This window comes from Cyprinodon variegatus, unplaced genomic scaffold, assembly GCF_000732505.1.
Source record: "Cyprinodon variegatus isolate N-32 unplaced genomic scaffold, C_variegatus-1.0 Scaffold933, whole genome shotgun sequence".
Classification (NCBI taxonomy): Eukaryota; Metazoa; Chordata; class Actinopteri; order Cyprinodontiformes; family Cyprinodontidae; genus Cyprinodon; species Cyprinodon variegatus.
Window position 1 is genome coordinate 72,502 of NW_015151386.1, and position 12,126 is coordinate 84,627.

The 12,126-nt window shown below is 38.9% G+C and overlaps 1 protein-coding gene across 1 annotated transcript in view; it reads left to right on the plus strand.

Annotated features, from left to right (window-relative positions):
* cab39 (calcium binding protein 39) overlaps positions 1–11,517 on the plus strand; it is an 18,580-nt gene extending 7,063 nt beyond the window's left edge. The window contains exons 3-9 of the mRNA XM_015398421.1: positions 371–535; positions 3,827–3,945; positions 4,450–4,618; positions 5,238–5,297; positions 5,742–5,807; positions 6,224–6,367; positions 9,419–11,517. Of these exons, the coding sequence (XP_015253907.1) occupies positions 371–535; positions 3,827–3,945; positions 4,450–4,618; positions 5,238–5,297; positions 5,742–5,807; positions 6,224–6,367; positions 9,419–9,607 (912 nt within the window). The 3' untranslated portion in view covers positions 9,608–11,517. The remainder of the gene's footprint in view (positions 1–370; positions 536–3,826; positions 3,946–4,449; positions 4,619–5,237; positions 5,298–5,741; positions 5,808–6,223; positions 6,368–9,418) is intronic.
* Positions 11,518–12,126: the final 609 nt, after the last annotated feature.

A 12,126-nucleotide genomic window follows, 5' to 3' on the forward strand; every position in this document is an offset into this window, starting at 1 on the left:
GGGAGATCGGGTGATGGTTAACATCAAGCCCTGGATAAAAAGCACTGAAAAAATCTCGCCTGTTTGAGCTTTAGTTCATATTTCACAACATATTAATGTCCAACTGAGTTATAAAGATTGCAATTTACTGGGATGTTCCTAGTTATGTTTTCATTTATTTTAGATACACTATTTTCTACAATTAGATGGGATTTTATTCTAATTAACACATAAAAGAATACAACCGACTGTATATTTCAAACCATCCATAGTGTGTTATGTTACCGTTTATTGCTATCAGTGCTATTAGCTTGGAAATGAAACGTTGGTTTAAAATGTGTGGCGGTTTGTAAAATGTTTGGCAGCAGAGCTGATGTTTGAATGATTTCAGGCTGCAGAGGAGGTGTCGAAGAGCCTGGTAGCCATGAAAGAGATCCTGTATGGGACGAATGAGAAGGAGCCGCAGACGGAAGCAGTGGCCCAGCTAGCCCAGGAGCTCTACAACAGCGGCCTGCTGAGCACGCTGATCGCAGACCTGCAGCTCATCGACTTCGAGGTGAGATTCGTTATGGTTTTTTCTTTCATATGATTGATTTAGAAGTTTATTGATCTGAGTGAAAGTGAAAAAAGAGGAGATGATACAGGAAAGCCTTCAACCCTGAGAGTTGGTTATTTATTATCTGTTAAAAGTTTACATGAATAAAGATGCATGTTTTGCTGAACCTCAGCAGGAAGATATTGGTATTCACAGCAGAGCTGCCTGCGTTGGAACGTGTGTAAACTCACTGGCAGCTGCTTCAGCTTGCTGTGACTCACCTTATCTTGGCATGAGTCACTGAGCTGCAGACGCTCACTTCCTCTTTTACACCAGTACATCATCCTTATTTAGGACAAAAGCTAAGAATTATGCATGACAGTCGCAGGATGGGGATGTAAACATTTGTTTTTGACTCCACTTTATTCTTGTGATTCTGCGGAAATCAGTTTTAGATTTAAAGCTCTGAAGAACCGATGGTTAAATATGAACCAGGGAGGCTGTAGAGAAAACGGGTTCCTTTGGAGACTTTGTTCCTCTGGTTGATTTGCTCTACAAGGTGATTAGTTGACCAAATAAAAGCGGAAGATGTTAAACATTGCAGAACGTTTGGCTCAGTTAAGCGTCATTGTTGTGTTTATGCTGGGCTCCAAGATGAAGCCAAATGCTGAATGCATCGGGGCCCTATCAAATCTGTGTTATTTATTTTTCACAAATTCTGCTTTTTTCTGTTTTTATTTTTCTGAATTCCTCTTTTTTTTGTATTTACTTTTTCCTTGATTCCAGATTTTCATGTTAAACACATTCAGGTACCTGAATAAAAGTACATAATTATAAAATGAGCAGAAACTACAGAAAAGCTGCAAAATTCATAATTTAATGCCTGTTGTTTCACGTTTTCGAATAAAACAAGTTTTCTATTGAACATTACATGCTTCTAGGTATTTAAAAGTATTTAAACATCCTTTATGTCTAAGACATACAGTCTCACATTAACAAAGGTATCCTTTTGGGCTTTATAGTCAAACATAAATCTCTCATGAAGAAACATAAAACCTGCAAATTTTTCCTGTTAAAGGGAATTCGTGCTTATTTTTACTTCTTCCAAATGTCAGAGGTATTAAAGGCAATATTTATCCTGTCCTTTTTTTAAAACACAGTTAATGTGCAAAATAAGCCCTCGCCTCATGATGCTGATGTAGTTAAAAGCTGCAGAGTTTGCAGGCGTCTAGTTTATGCTAGCTGTCTTCTTCCCCCTGTTTTTGATTTGGCTCTGACCTTAGGTGGTCGTCATATTATTCTTTGGTGTCCTGATGAGCTTTTGCTGACAAAACTTGGAGAAATGTCGCTTTCTAGATTCATAAAAAACGCTGGCATATAGTTCTGACCTAAAATTTGTGCCAAGTGTCTAATTTCTTCTGTTTTTTGGAGGACCGAGCTGCATAACAATGTAGCAGCAGAAACGGCAGTTGACAGCTCACCTAATATCTCACAGACGACCTCATCTCGCCCAAACTGGTGGATCCTGTGAGATTCCTCCTTTGGTTTATATTCCAGTTTGTTTTCTAAATTCTGCAATCCGTCCAAAGTTTCCGCTGGAAATCAAAAGGCCATAAATACAGTCGGTTGGTTGTTTGTAAAACGTATCACTGGAACAATTTTTATGTAATTTGTTAATATGAATATTTGATTTGTGAATTTGTGTAAAGCCACGTTTCACCTGATAATACTTAATTTAAACCCAGCACAGCATTTTTCCACTGGGAGACCAGTTTAATCCATCATCAGAATATAGAAAGGAGTTAACACAAATGCAAACCCACCTTAGAGCGGCCTCCTTACCTCACAAGCAGATAATTAAAAGAATTGTTGTGCGACTTGTGGTGACTCTGCACATGCGATCAGCTCAGTTTCCTGCTGATGCTTTTTACAAATCTGTGTTGTGGAAAAGAAGAAAGAGGAGCCATTTTAAAATAAAAAACCATAAGAATTTATGTTTAATGTTGTATAGAATCCCTGCACCAGCCAAGTGGGCGGAGCAACATACTTTGCCATTGTTTTATATTGTTTATAAAGGCAAGATAACTCAAAGATCAATAAAGTTTGAAAGTAACAACTGGAAGAGATTTTGGGCATCCGCAATAAATAAAATACATTCACTCTTTGTTTGAAAACGATGCACTTGCATAAATAACCAAGCAAAACCAAAATCAATAAACTGAAATAAAAAAACCCGCAGAACCCAAAACAATCTTCTCTCTGCTTCAGTGAGTTGTCTTTGTTGCTCTTGTAGAGCCGTGCAGTTGCTGTGTTTGTGACTGGTGTGTTTTCATATTGGTTTTCAAAAGTTTACATTCTCCAAAAATTCCGACTTTTCATCCAAACTAAAAGCTTCATCTCTTTGGAGCTGATGCGACCTGCACTATCTGTAAGTGGGCAAAACGATTAAACACATATTGATTGTTCACTGGTTGTATTTATTTATTTATTTTTTCCAGCTGGGGAAACTGCAGCTTGATTATGTTTTAGATGCGATCGCTACTAGATTGGTACTGCTTTAAAACAAGTGCTACAGGTCAGCTTGTCCAGGTTAAGGTTTCCCACACTGCTCTGCTGTGTGAGACGGTGCATCTGGCAAATACCTGATGCATAAGTGAAGTTGTTCTTACACTGATGACATGAGAATGAAGTGGTGAGTGGAGACTGATGCACTGGAGGAAAGGTTTTTTTTTTTTACTTAGTTTTAAGTAAAAAGAGAGGAAGAAACAGATAATAATGGAGCTGCATGCAAATAATCATTGTGCAATTGGTTTATTGTGATAAACCTACACTGACAACTCAAACATATAGGAGAAAAATTAAAAGGTATATAAACATCAACAAGGAACTGAATAAAGAGAAGTTGTTTTGAGAAAATTGTCCCAAAAGGCCTTTTAAAAGCAGTTCTGCAGGATGCATTTAGCTGAAGCTCGCTCTACAGGGAAAAAAGGTTTGAGGAACTAAGAGAAAAGCTTCCTGCAGTCTAAAAGGAACGATTGTTGTTTATGTTCTGGAGCTTCTACTCTCTATCAGCTGCTGTTTTCTCCCCAGCCTTTATTCAGGAACAACCTAAACTAACCGGGATTAGAATATAGAAATGGATTATGCAAGTTATTATTGCTAACATTCACCACTTAGCTTTTGAGTTATAAAAACAACTCATAATAAAATGACAGTCCATTAAAAAAACAAAGAAAAATAAAAGATTTTAATCTTGGCTTGTTTGTAGTATCGACTGTAATAAGAGTTGATGTGTTTTTCTGTCACCAACAGGGAAAGAAAGATGTAGCACAGATCTTCAACAACATCCTGAGGCGCCAGATTGGTACTCGGACACCTACTGTAGAGTACCTGTGTACCCAGCAAAACATCCTTTTCATGTTGCTGAAAGGGTAAGCAGCCACACAAGAATGCTTTTATTTAACTCTAAATTCCCTTTTTTTCTTCTTCTTCTTTTTTATGATCTCAAATCTCCAGAATTGAGCAAATTCAGCCTGTTTTGTGAGAGACTGATGAGGCAAAAAATTATAATTGATAAACTAACAGGGGGGTAAAATTTTCAGCTTGTAATCTCTTATAAAACACTTTCCTCTCCATAAGTTTACATCTTTTTAATTATGAGAACAGTAGCTAAGCAGTCGTTTAAAAGAGTGTTGTTTGCCCAACCTGTTCTTTCCTATGTTTGGTGTGTTTAATGAACAAAGAAAAGATAGGAATTTTGAGTTTCCAGCTTGTGCTTATCCAGTTAAAAATCTGTAATTCTACACTTTTCCTCTGCATCTAAATCTTCTATTTTACTACCAGATTTTCTTTTTTCCGACTCAACTCTCCCTTTAAAATGCTGCTTGCCTCAGTTAAAAAGTTTGAAGCTATAAAGAGCTGTTGTTGCCCCGCAGGTACGAGTCCCCAGACATCGCCCTGAACTGCGGCATCATGCTGAGGGAGTGCATCAGACACGAACCCCTGGCCAAGATCACTCTGTGGTCGGATCAGTTCTACGACTTCTTCAGATACGTGGAGATGTCCACCTTTGACATCGCCTCAGATGCATTTGCCACTTTCAAAGTAAGTCAGTTACTTATTTTAGCTTATGGGGAAAATCCTGCTGAAGATGCGCTCATATTATTACCTCATCCTCACCTCTTTATTTAAGAAACATTGCTGTGTGTTTGAGCAGCCAATGTTGATTTGTTTGCTGCTTGGAAACTTTTTCAATGAAGAAGACAGAGGTTTATTACATCAATCAAAGTTGTTGCGGACCTTCCGCCACAACAATCCCATCCTCTTGATAAACGACCAATCACATTCACTTTATTCACTCGTGTAAAGTCGTGCACCACTTGGGAGATTTCAGAAATGCAGCGGTTGGAACAGTTGTTCCCGACGAATTTAAGGGAGAATCTCTTCTTTTAGATTCTAAATTAATTGAATTTCAGCAATAAATATGCTTCATGAGTGAGATTAAGTATTTTTTAACAAAGCAGCTAAAACACATTTTTTCTCTCTTAAGTATAATCTATATATAGTATAATAACACCATTTCCCGGGATTTATTTCTTCACCTTCTAGCACAGAGCATGTTTTCTAAAGAACAAATCAAACTTTAAACTGGTCATTACATTGTGTTTAATGCTGATTAATTAGTTCAAAGTATTTTATATATTTTTTTTCCCCCTGCTTTCAGGACCTTCTCACAAGACACAAACTACTGAGTGCCGAGTTTCTGGAGCAACATTACGACAAAGTGAGTCCTCACATACTTAAAACCCAGCAAATAGTTAAAGTTTAGGAGTTAAACAGGAACAATTTCAGGTTTTAAATGTGAAAATAGTTCATTCATGTTCATTATTTTACAGTTAGAGAAGAAAAGACTGCTGATTGTTCAACTTTTTTAGTTTTCTTTTTTTTTTTCTCATTGAAACTCAGAACTTAAAGAGCTGCAGATGAACACTTGGTCTGTCTGACCAGCTTGTCGCCAACTTTTCCTTCTAGCATGTCCAGATCAGCCATTTGGGGCACAGTTTGCAGAGCGGGAACACGTAGTAGCTGTCACTTTGTGTGGGAGTTTTCTTTTCTGTCCCCGTTGTTGATATCAGACGGAGATAATGTTGTGAAAGTCTGGTCTTGATCAGCCTTTCGTCTCTAACCACGGCTGTTTACCCTGTCCTTTGCTTTCCTCTTCCTCTAGTTTTTCAGTGAATATGAGAAGTTGCTGCACTCAGAAAACTACGTGACTAAACGGCAGTCCCTCAAGGTAAGGGCCCCAGGTTGAGCGTATAAAAAAGGTCTCCTAGTAAAGCACAGCTATTTAAAGAAGAGGTTGAGTTTCTGTAAATGAATCGATCCATTTCTGCCCTCTAGTGGCTAGACAATAAACTACACACTGAACCACTAAAGCTTACGTTAGCTGTGCAGATTGGTGGTTATTTGAACTGATTTCTGAATAATGTGAGAGAAAAAATGCTTTAAATACGAATTTATATTTATTTCACCTCAGATTGATGTTTCATTATTATTCTTACAATATTCATGATAATTATGGTTTTAAAAAAAACGTTTAAACCTGAATGTTAGGAAAGGATCTAAAAAGGTCAAAGTTGTTTAGTTAATTTATATCACTGGGTCTTTTATTAATGTTTTGTTTGTCTCTTTGTCTCTGAAATGTTTTAGTTGCTCGGCGAGTTGCTCCTCGACAGGCACAATTTCACCATAATGACAAAATATATCAGCAAGCCAGAGAATCTCAAGCTAATGATGAATCTGCTGCGAGACAAGAGCCGCAACATCCAGTTTGAGGCTTTCCACGTGTTTAAGGTAATGTGTTTTTCAGCCGATAACCAGGAGCTTGACAGAAGACGGACGCTAGCTTGGCTTAAAGAAGCAGCTTTTTTACACAATCCTTGGATTCATCCTTGGATCTGTTTTTAATGTAAAATACCTGAATTAATGATGCATTGAGTGAATTATTTAGCCAGATATATCAGTGTTCATTGTTGGCTAGCCTTGTGGTTTTATATTAGAGGAATCAGTAAAACATTTCAAGCTGTGATACAAACTCTAAATTCTACAGACTCCAAGCTTTCCATCTTTCTGTCAGAGCCAATGAAATTGATCAACTTGACGCTTAGTATTTGTAGAACGTCATACAAACCACTGATAAATATTCCCTGTTTATGGTTAGTGCATTTAAACAGTCTGAAATATAATCTCCAGATGCTTTAAGAGGTCTGCGGTCATCGCTTGAGCTGTCTGACAAACAGCCTTTTATATTTCAAACATTGGCTGATTGATTGTGGTCGAAAATTAATCTCAAATAAAACAGATTATTGCCCCATGGCGATCTTAGCAAGGTAACAAAATGTGGCTTTATAAATCTGGGGGTCATTTTTGATGAAACCATAAAATATTTACTAAAGACTTGCTCCTCCATCCTGTGTGAAATAATAGAAATAAAGATAAAAACATATATAAAGGTGCCGATAGTTCAGTCTTTGTCTTTGCACACCATCTCTGATGTTGAGAGGGTTATATTTGCTTTTATCAGCCCAGGAATTGATTACTGGTTTGTTCTTTAGGCCTGAGCATCAGATGGTTTGTGTGCATCAAAACAGAGAAACTGATAACTTTATAAAAAGTGCAAAATAATAATTTTGGATTTGTCTTTTATGACTATGCAGGTCTTGCCTTAAATGACCAAATTACAGGAACAGGATGATCAAATAAAATAACAGCAAAGTGATTTATTAAATGTTTAAATTGATTGAGAGAGCAGTTTTGCATCTTTATTCAGTCTGAAAGTTACCTCAAACAGAAAAATATCTGCAGCTGTTTTGGCCACAAACGGAAGAATTAGTTCAGAGGCAGATAAAGGAATGAGAGTCTGTGTACATGTGAATAAATCTGGAATGTCAGTAATGATAATCGTAGAATAATATTAGTGGGGAAGAACAATGCCTGCGCAGGCCGACATAAATAAATTTAACAGGAAGCAATTCTACCAAACTAGAATAAAAAAAACAAAACGATACAACTGAATTTAAATAGGGTTTATGAAAAGAAATCAACTGAATTTTAACAGCCTCTGCCATCAACACATTTGTTTATAGATGTTCGAGATCGTCCTGTTTTTCAGTGTGGTCCTGTTTTTCTGACCGTGACTGCCTGGATGTGCTCTCTTCATCCTCTGACATGGGAGCTGGCTCGGAGCTCATCTGCCTGGCTGTGTGTTTCCTAACCTGACTCCGCCAGATAGATTTGCTCCGCATATTCATCTGGAAACCTTCCGTTGAAGTAATTTTGGGAAGGGGCGAAAATACTGGTTAGCTGATTGGCCTATGTTGGTGATAGACGGGCCAAATAAACCAGTCAGATCAACGAAGCATATGACGTACTAACAGCCAGGCTACTCTTGCCGAAACCAGTCGGGAGAAGAGCAAAAACATCTTTTCCTCTGAGAAAAGCCTCCAGAGCAGTGTTTTGCTCTTCTTTCAGTGAAGAAATACTCTGTAATTCCGATAAAACTTGCTCGATAGCCACGCTAACGCTAGTTTCATCGGCTGAAGCCGCCATGTTCTTTAGACTGAACTGTCGGGCTTCTCGTTGCGTCACACCTCAACCCGCCTCAAAGCCAACGCTGATTGGACGTTCGTTTGGTGAACGGCTCAAAATTTTCATTAACAGAGAGTCTCCAGACTGATCTGCGAGTGAAACCTTGAAAGCTCGCAAGATCAGGATGGTCTCATGAGGCTTTGTGTTTCCTGGACCGGGCCGCCTTTTAAAGTTGCTTTTTATATCTCTGCTTCTGTCTCCTTGAACCCCAGTCGGCCTCGGCAGATGGCCGCTCACACTGAGCCTGGTTCTGCTGGAGGTTTCTTCCTGTTAAAAGGGAGTTTTTCCTCTCCACTGTCGCTACAAGCATGCTTAGTGAGAGAGATTGCCTTCGAGTCAATGAGTTGAGGCAATCAACTGGTTTTCCTTAGATAGAAAACTGTAAATCAATTTGACTGGATGATCTGGTTGTACTGTAAAGTGTGTTGAGATGACTTGTTGTGAATTGGAGCTAAAGAAATAAACTGAATTAAATAGATTTGGAGTCAAGGAACGGAAAAAGGAAACTTTTCTGGGTTTTATGATTTATTTTCGTTCTTTTAAATCTTTTCTGCCTTTCTTTGTAGTAGAATTAGATATTTACGTAAAATCTGCTATAAACAATATTCATCATTATTATGGCTATAATGTTTTCTATGATAATCATAATTATTATCCCATTTGATGAGGACTGCTCCTTCCTTTTACAGCCCCCCTCCCCAACTACCAGTACCTCATGCAATCTACTCGTATAATTGGAGCGGAACTGAACCTATTTGCATGTCTTATCCTTTGCAGGAAAAATTTGTGTAGATCACCCACAACACGCCCACTTACTGCATGTGTATTTTTGATTTCTTCTGCCCACACAATTTAGCGCTCCATATTTGGTTTCTTTTAAGATCGGCCATTTTCTCTCTGTGTTTCAGTCCCCCATTCGCTGGCTTCAGTCGGTCCAACATGCTGGACTCCTGATCGCCACCGTTTTAGTGTCTTTCCTCTGGCTGACTGTCAGTTTAAGGATAGATGTTTTCTTTTAATCTGTCAGTAAGAAGTCATTAATTTCATTGTTATGTGCAATGTACATGTTGGATTTACCAAAGTATATAAAAACCGTAGCTTCTCTGTACTTTCAGATCAACCAGAACACATTATGGTCATAATCAAAGTGTTTGCTGGCAGCATCAGGCTGTGGGGGATGCTGTTTTCATGCTCTATTAAAACAGAAAATACATCTACTCTATTGACCCTCGTTGCTTTCTCCTTGTCTACTTGCAGGTGTTTGTGGCCAACCCCAACAAAACTCAGCCCATCCTGGACATCCTGCTGAAGAACCAGACCAAACTCATCGAGTTTCTCAGCAAGTTCCAGAATGACAGAACAGAGGACGAACAGTTCAACGACGAAAAGACTTACTTAATCAAACAGATCAGGGACCTGAAGAGGCCCGCGCCGCAGGAGGCCTGAGGGGGGCGCACAGAAGGGCAAGGACGGAGCCGCCAGGACCGAGTCTGGGGAAGCATCCAGACGGCGTCTGCCTAATGGACCCATCGCCAACAGCTGCTCTGGTTTTTGAACAAAAACTGAGGATCAAATCAATAAAAAAACAAAACAAACCCACATCAGCTCACCAGGAAGTCGTCAGCTCCTCTGCCCCCCCTCAGAACATTTAATATGTTTTATTTCTTTCAAAAGATGTCAGAAAAAAATAATAGATGCTGCTGATTTTTTAAGTTGCCACATGAGTTCATCACCGAAAGAACAAATCCAATGCATTGTAACTAAGGCAGGCTAATTGAGAGGTGGATACGCACACAGGCTTATCCTAATTAAACATGCACACACTGAATGTCATCAAAGACATTAAGATAAGCGGTACGAACAGGAGCATCAGAACTATGGTTGCATGCCTTTATAAAGACGCCTCCACGGCTGTCCCTGGTGTTACGGCTGCAACATCTGGGCTCTGCATCCAAATCAACATGCATCCCAGCAGCTGCTTTAGTTGCATCTTGGCCTTCATCTAACGAAGCAACTGTGGCGTGTTTTACAAGCTCTCAGATGCCATCAGAACCATTTATTACCTCCTGTGTGCTTTCTGACAGCACCTGAAGCACAGTAGGAGAAGAGAGGGATGTAAGGGATGAAGTAGTTAAAGGCCAGGATTTGGCTCCTTTATTTTTTAATTATCTGGGACAGGGTGATCGTGTACATATGCCTTTTTTTTTTTCTCTTTTTTTTGCTTTGTAGAGTTTTGTTTAACCTTGACATAAAAATATATATTATATATATATATATACGTTACCTTAAACAAGCTGTTTTTGGTTATTAAGTTACTTTCTGGAGCAAAAAGAAAGTGACAGTTTGCATTTCATTTACTGCTGAAATGATAACTGGTGGGTTTAACTTTGTACATAATTTAAAGGGCCAGCTCACATTTAGCTAACCTATAGGATCTTTTAACAATTTGTACAGCAGAGGAATGTCATGGTAACGGCTCTGGGTCCGTTCGTTTTGTTTTCCCTTCATCTACGTTTTGAGGATCTCTGCAGAAATTATGCAGGGAGCGTTGCAGATGGGGGAGTGTAGGGAAGAGCAGAGCATTAACATTAAATCGTGCGCGTTTGCACTTGGTGAGGTGCTGGGTGATTAATTTCTCCTTACTTGGAGCAGTTTTCTTCTCCTTCCTGTTGTCTTACCGCTTTGGTGAGTAACAGAGTGCCATGTTAACCCCCGCTGTTTGAGAGCTTCAAGTGGGACCTGATTATAACTCTTATCATCACCCCTTTCTTTGTGTTTTGAGCCTTCTATAATTCCAGTATAATGGTGAGTGTAAAGCATTGTGGGTAGCAGAGTGTTTTGGTGTGTGCTGAAGCTGAAGACGGCTGATTAAACCACATATCGTCTTCATTTGCAGTGAGATTCTCGGTGTAATGTAATCAGATAACACTACTGTAAGAGGCCGACGCTCCATTCGATCACTCTGAACATGCATGCTGCTCCTCTGGCTGTGCATGATGCTGAACTAAAGATTGTACTGGAATTGCCCCGTCCCCTTCCCTTCCAGCTTTAGACAGTATTGAAACGACAACATGAACCCTTGCTGACTTTCGGCAGTGACTGTGTGGGAGCTTTCTGATGTGTCAAAGGCCTGGGCCCAACGATTCAATAAACATTTGAGATAAAACACATTCGTCTCACGATTTCTTTGAGTGGAGAAAAAGCAAAACTGGATCCTGTAAATGACTACAGATGGAAAAAAAGGCCTTTTCTTTTTCAAACAGTATTTTTTGTTTTACTTGAATTTGGTTCTCTACGCCTTTTCAGTAACAATACTTTCAATTAAACTGTGAAATATCTCGAGCATTTCATTTCATTGTAATTTTAATTATAACAAGTTTAGATGCTGAAAACCTAAAGTTTAATGTTTCGTAAAGTTGGAGTACCATAATAAAATGAAAGTATAATTTGAACTGAAATGTCAGGTTTCTAACATCTCTCATCTTCCTCTTGATAAAACTCCACAGACTCTACTAGCTAAATAAGCAAAGTACCACTGTGCTTCCCAAACCAGCTTGTGATTCCTTCTGCAATGAGGGCAGATATGAAGTCCTGCTGAAGGAAGCATAAGGTGCTCCACAGTGTCCTGGTAGATCAGACTGTAGAAAATCCAGCGGACCAACACCAGAAAACCAGGTGCCACCCAACCAATCAGTGTTGTTTAAGGGAGAATTCTGAGATTGCAGTCAGAATTCTGAGGAAAAAAAAGTCAGAACTCTGATATTAAAGTCAAAATTCTGAGATTAAAGTCAGAATGCTGAGAATAAAGTCAAAATTCGAGGGGGGAAAAAGTCAGAACGCTGAGATTAAAGTCAGAATTCTGAGATTAAAGTCAGAATGCTGAGATTAAAGTCAGAAATCTGAGATTAGTCAAAATTATGAGATTATAGTCAGAACTCAGATTAAAGTCAGAAGTCTGAAGGAAA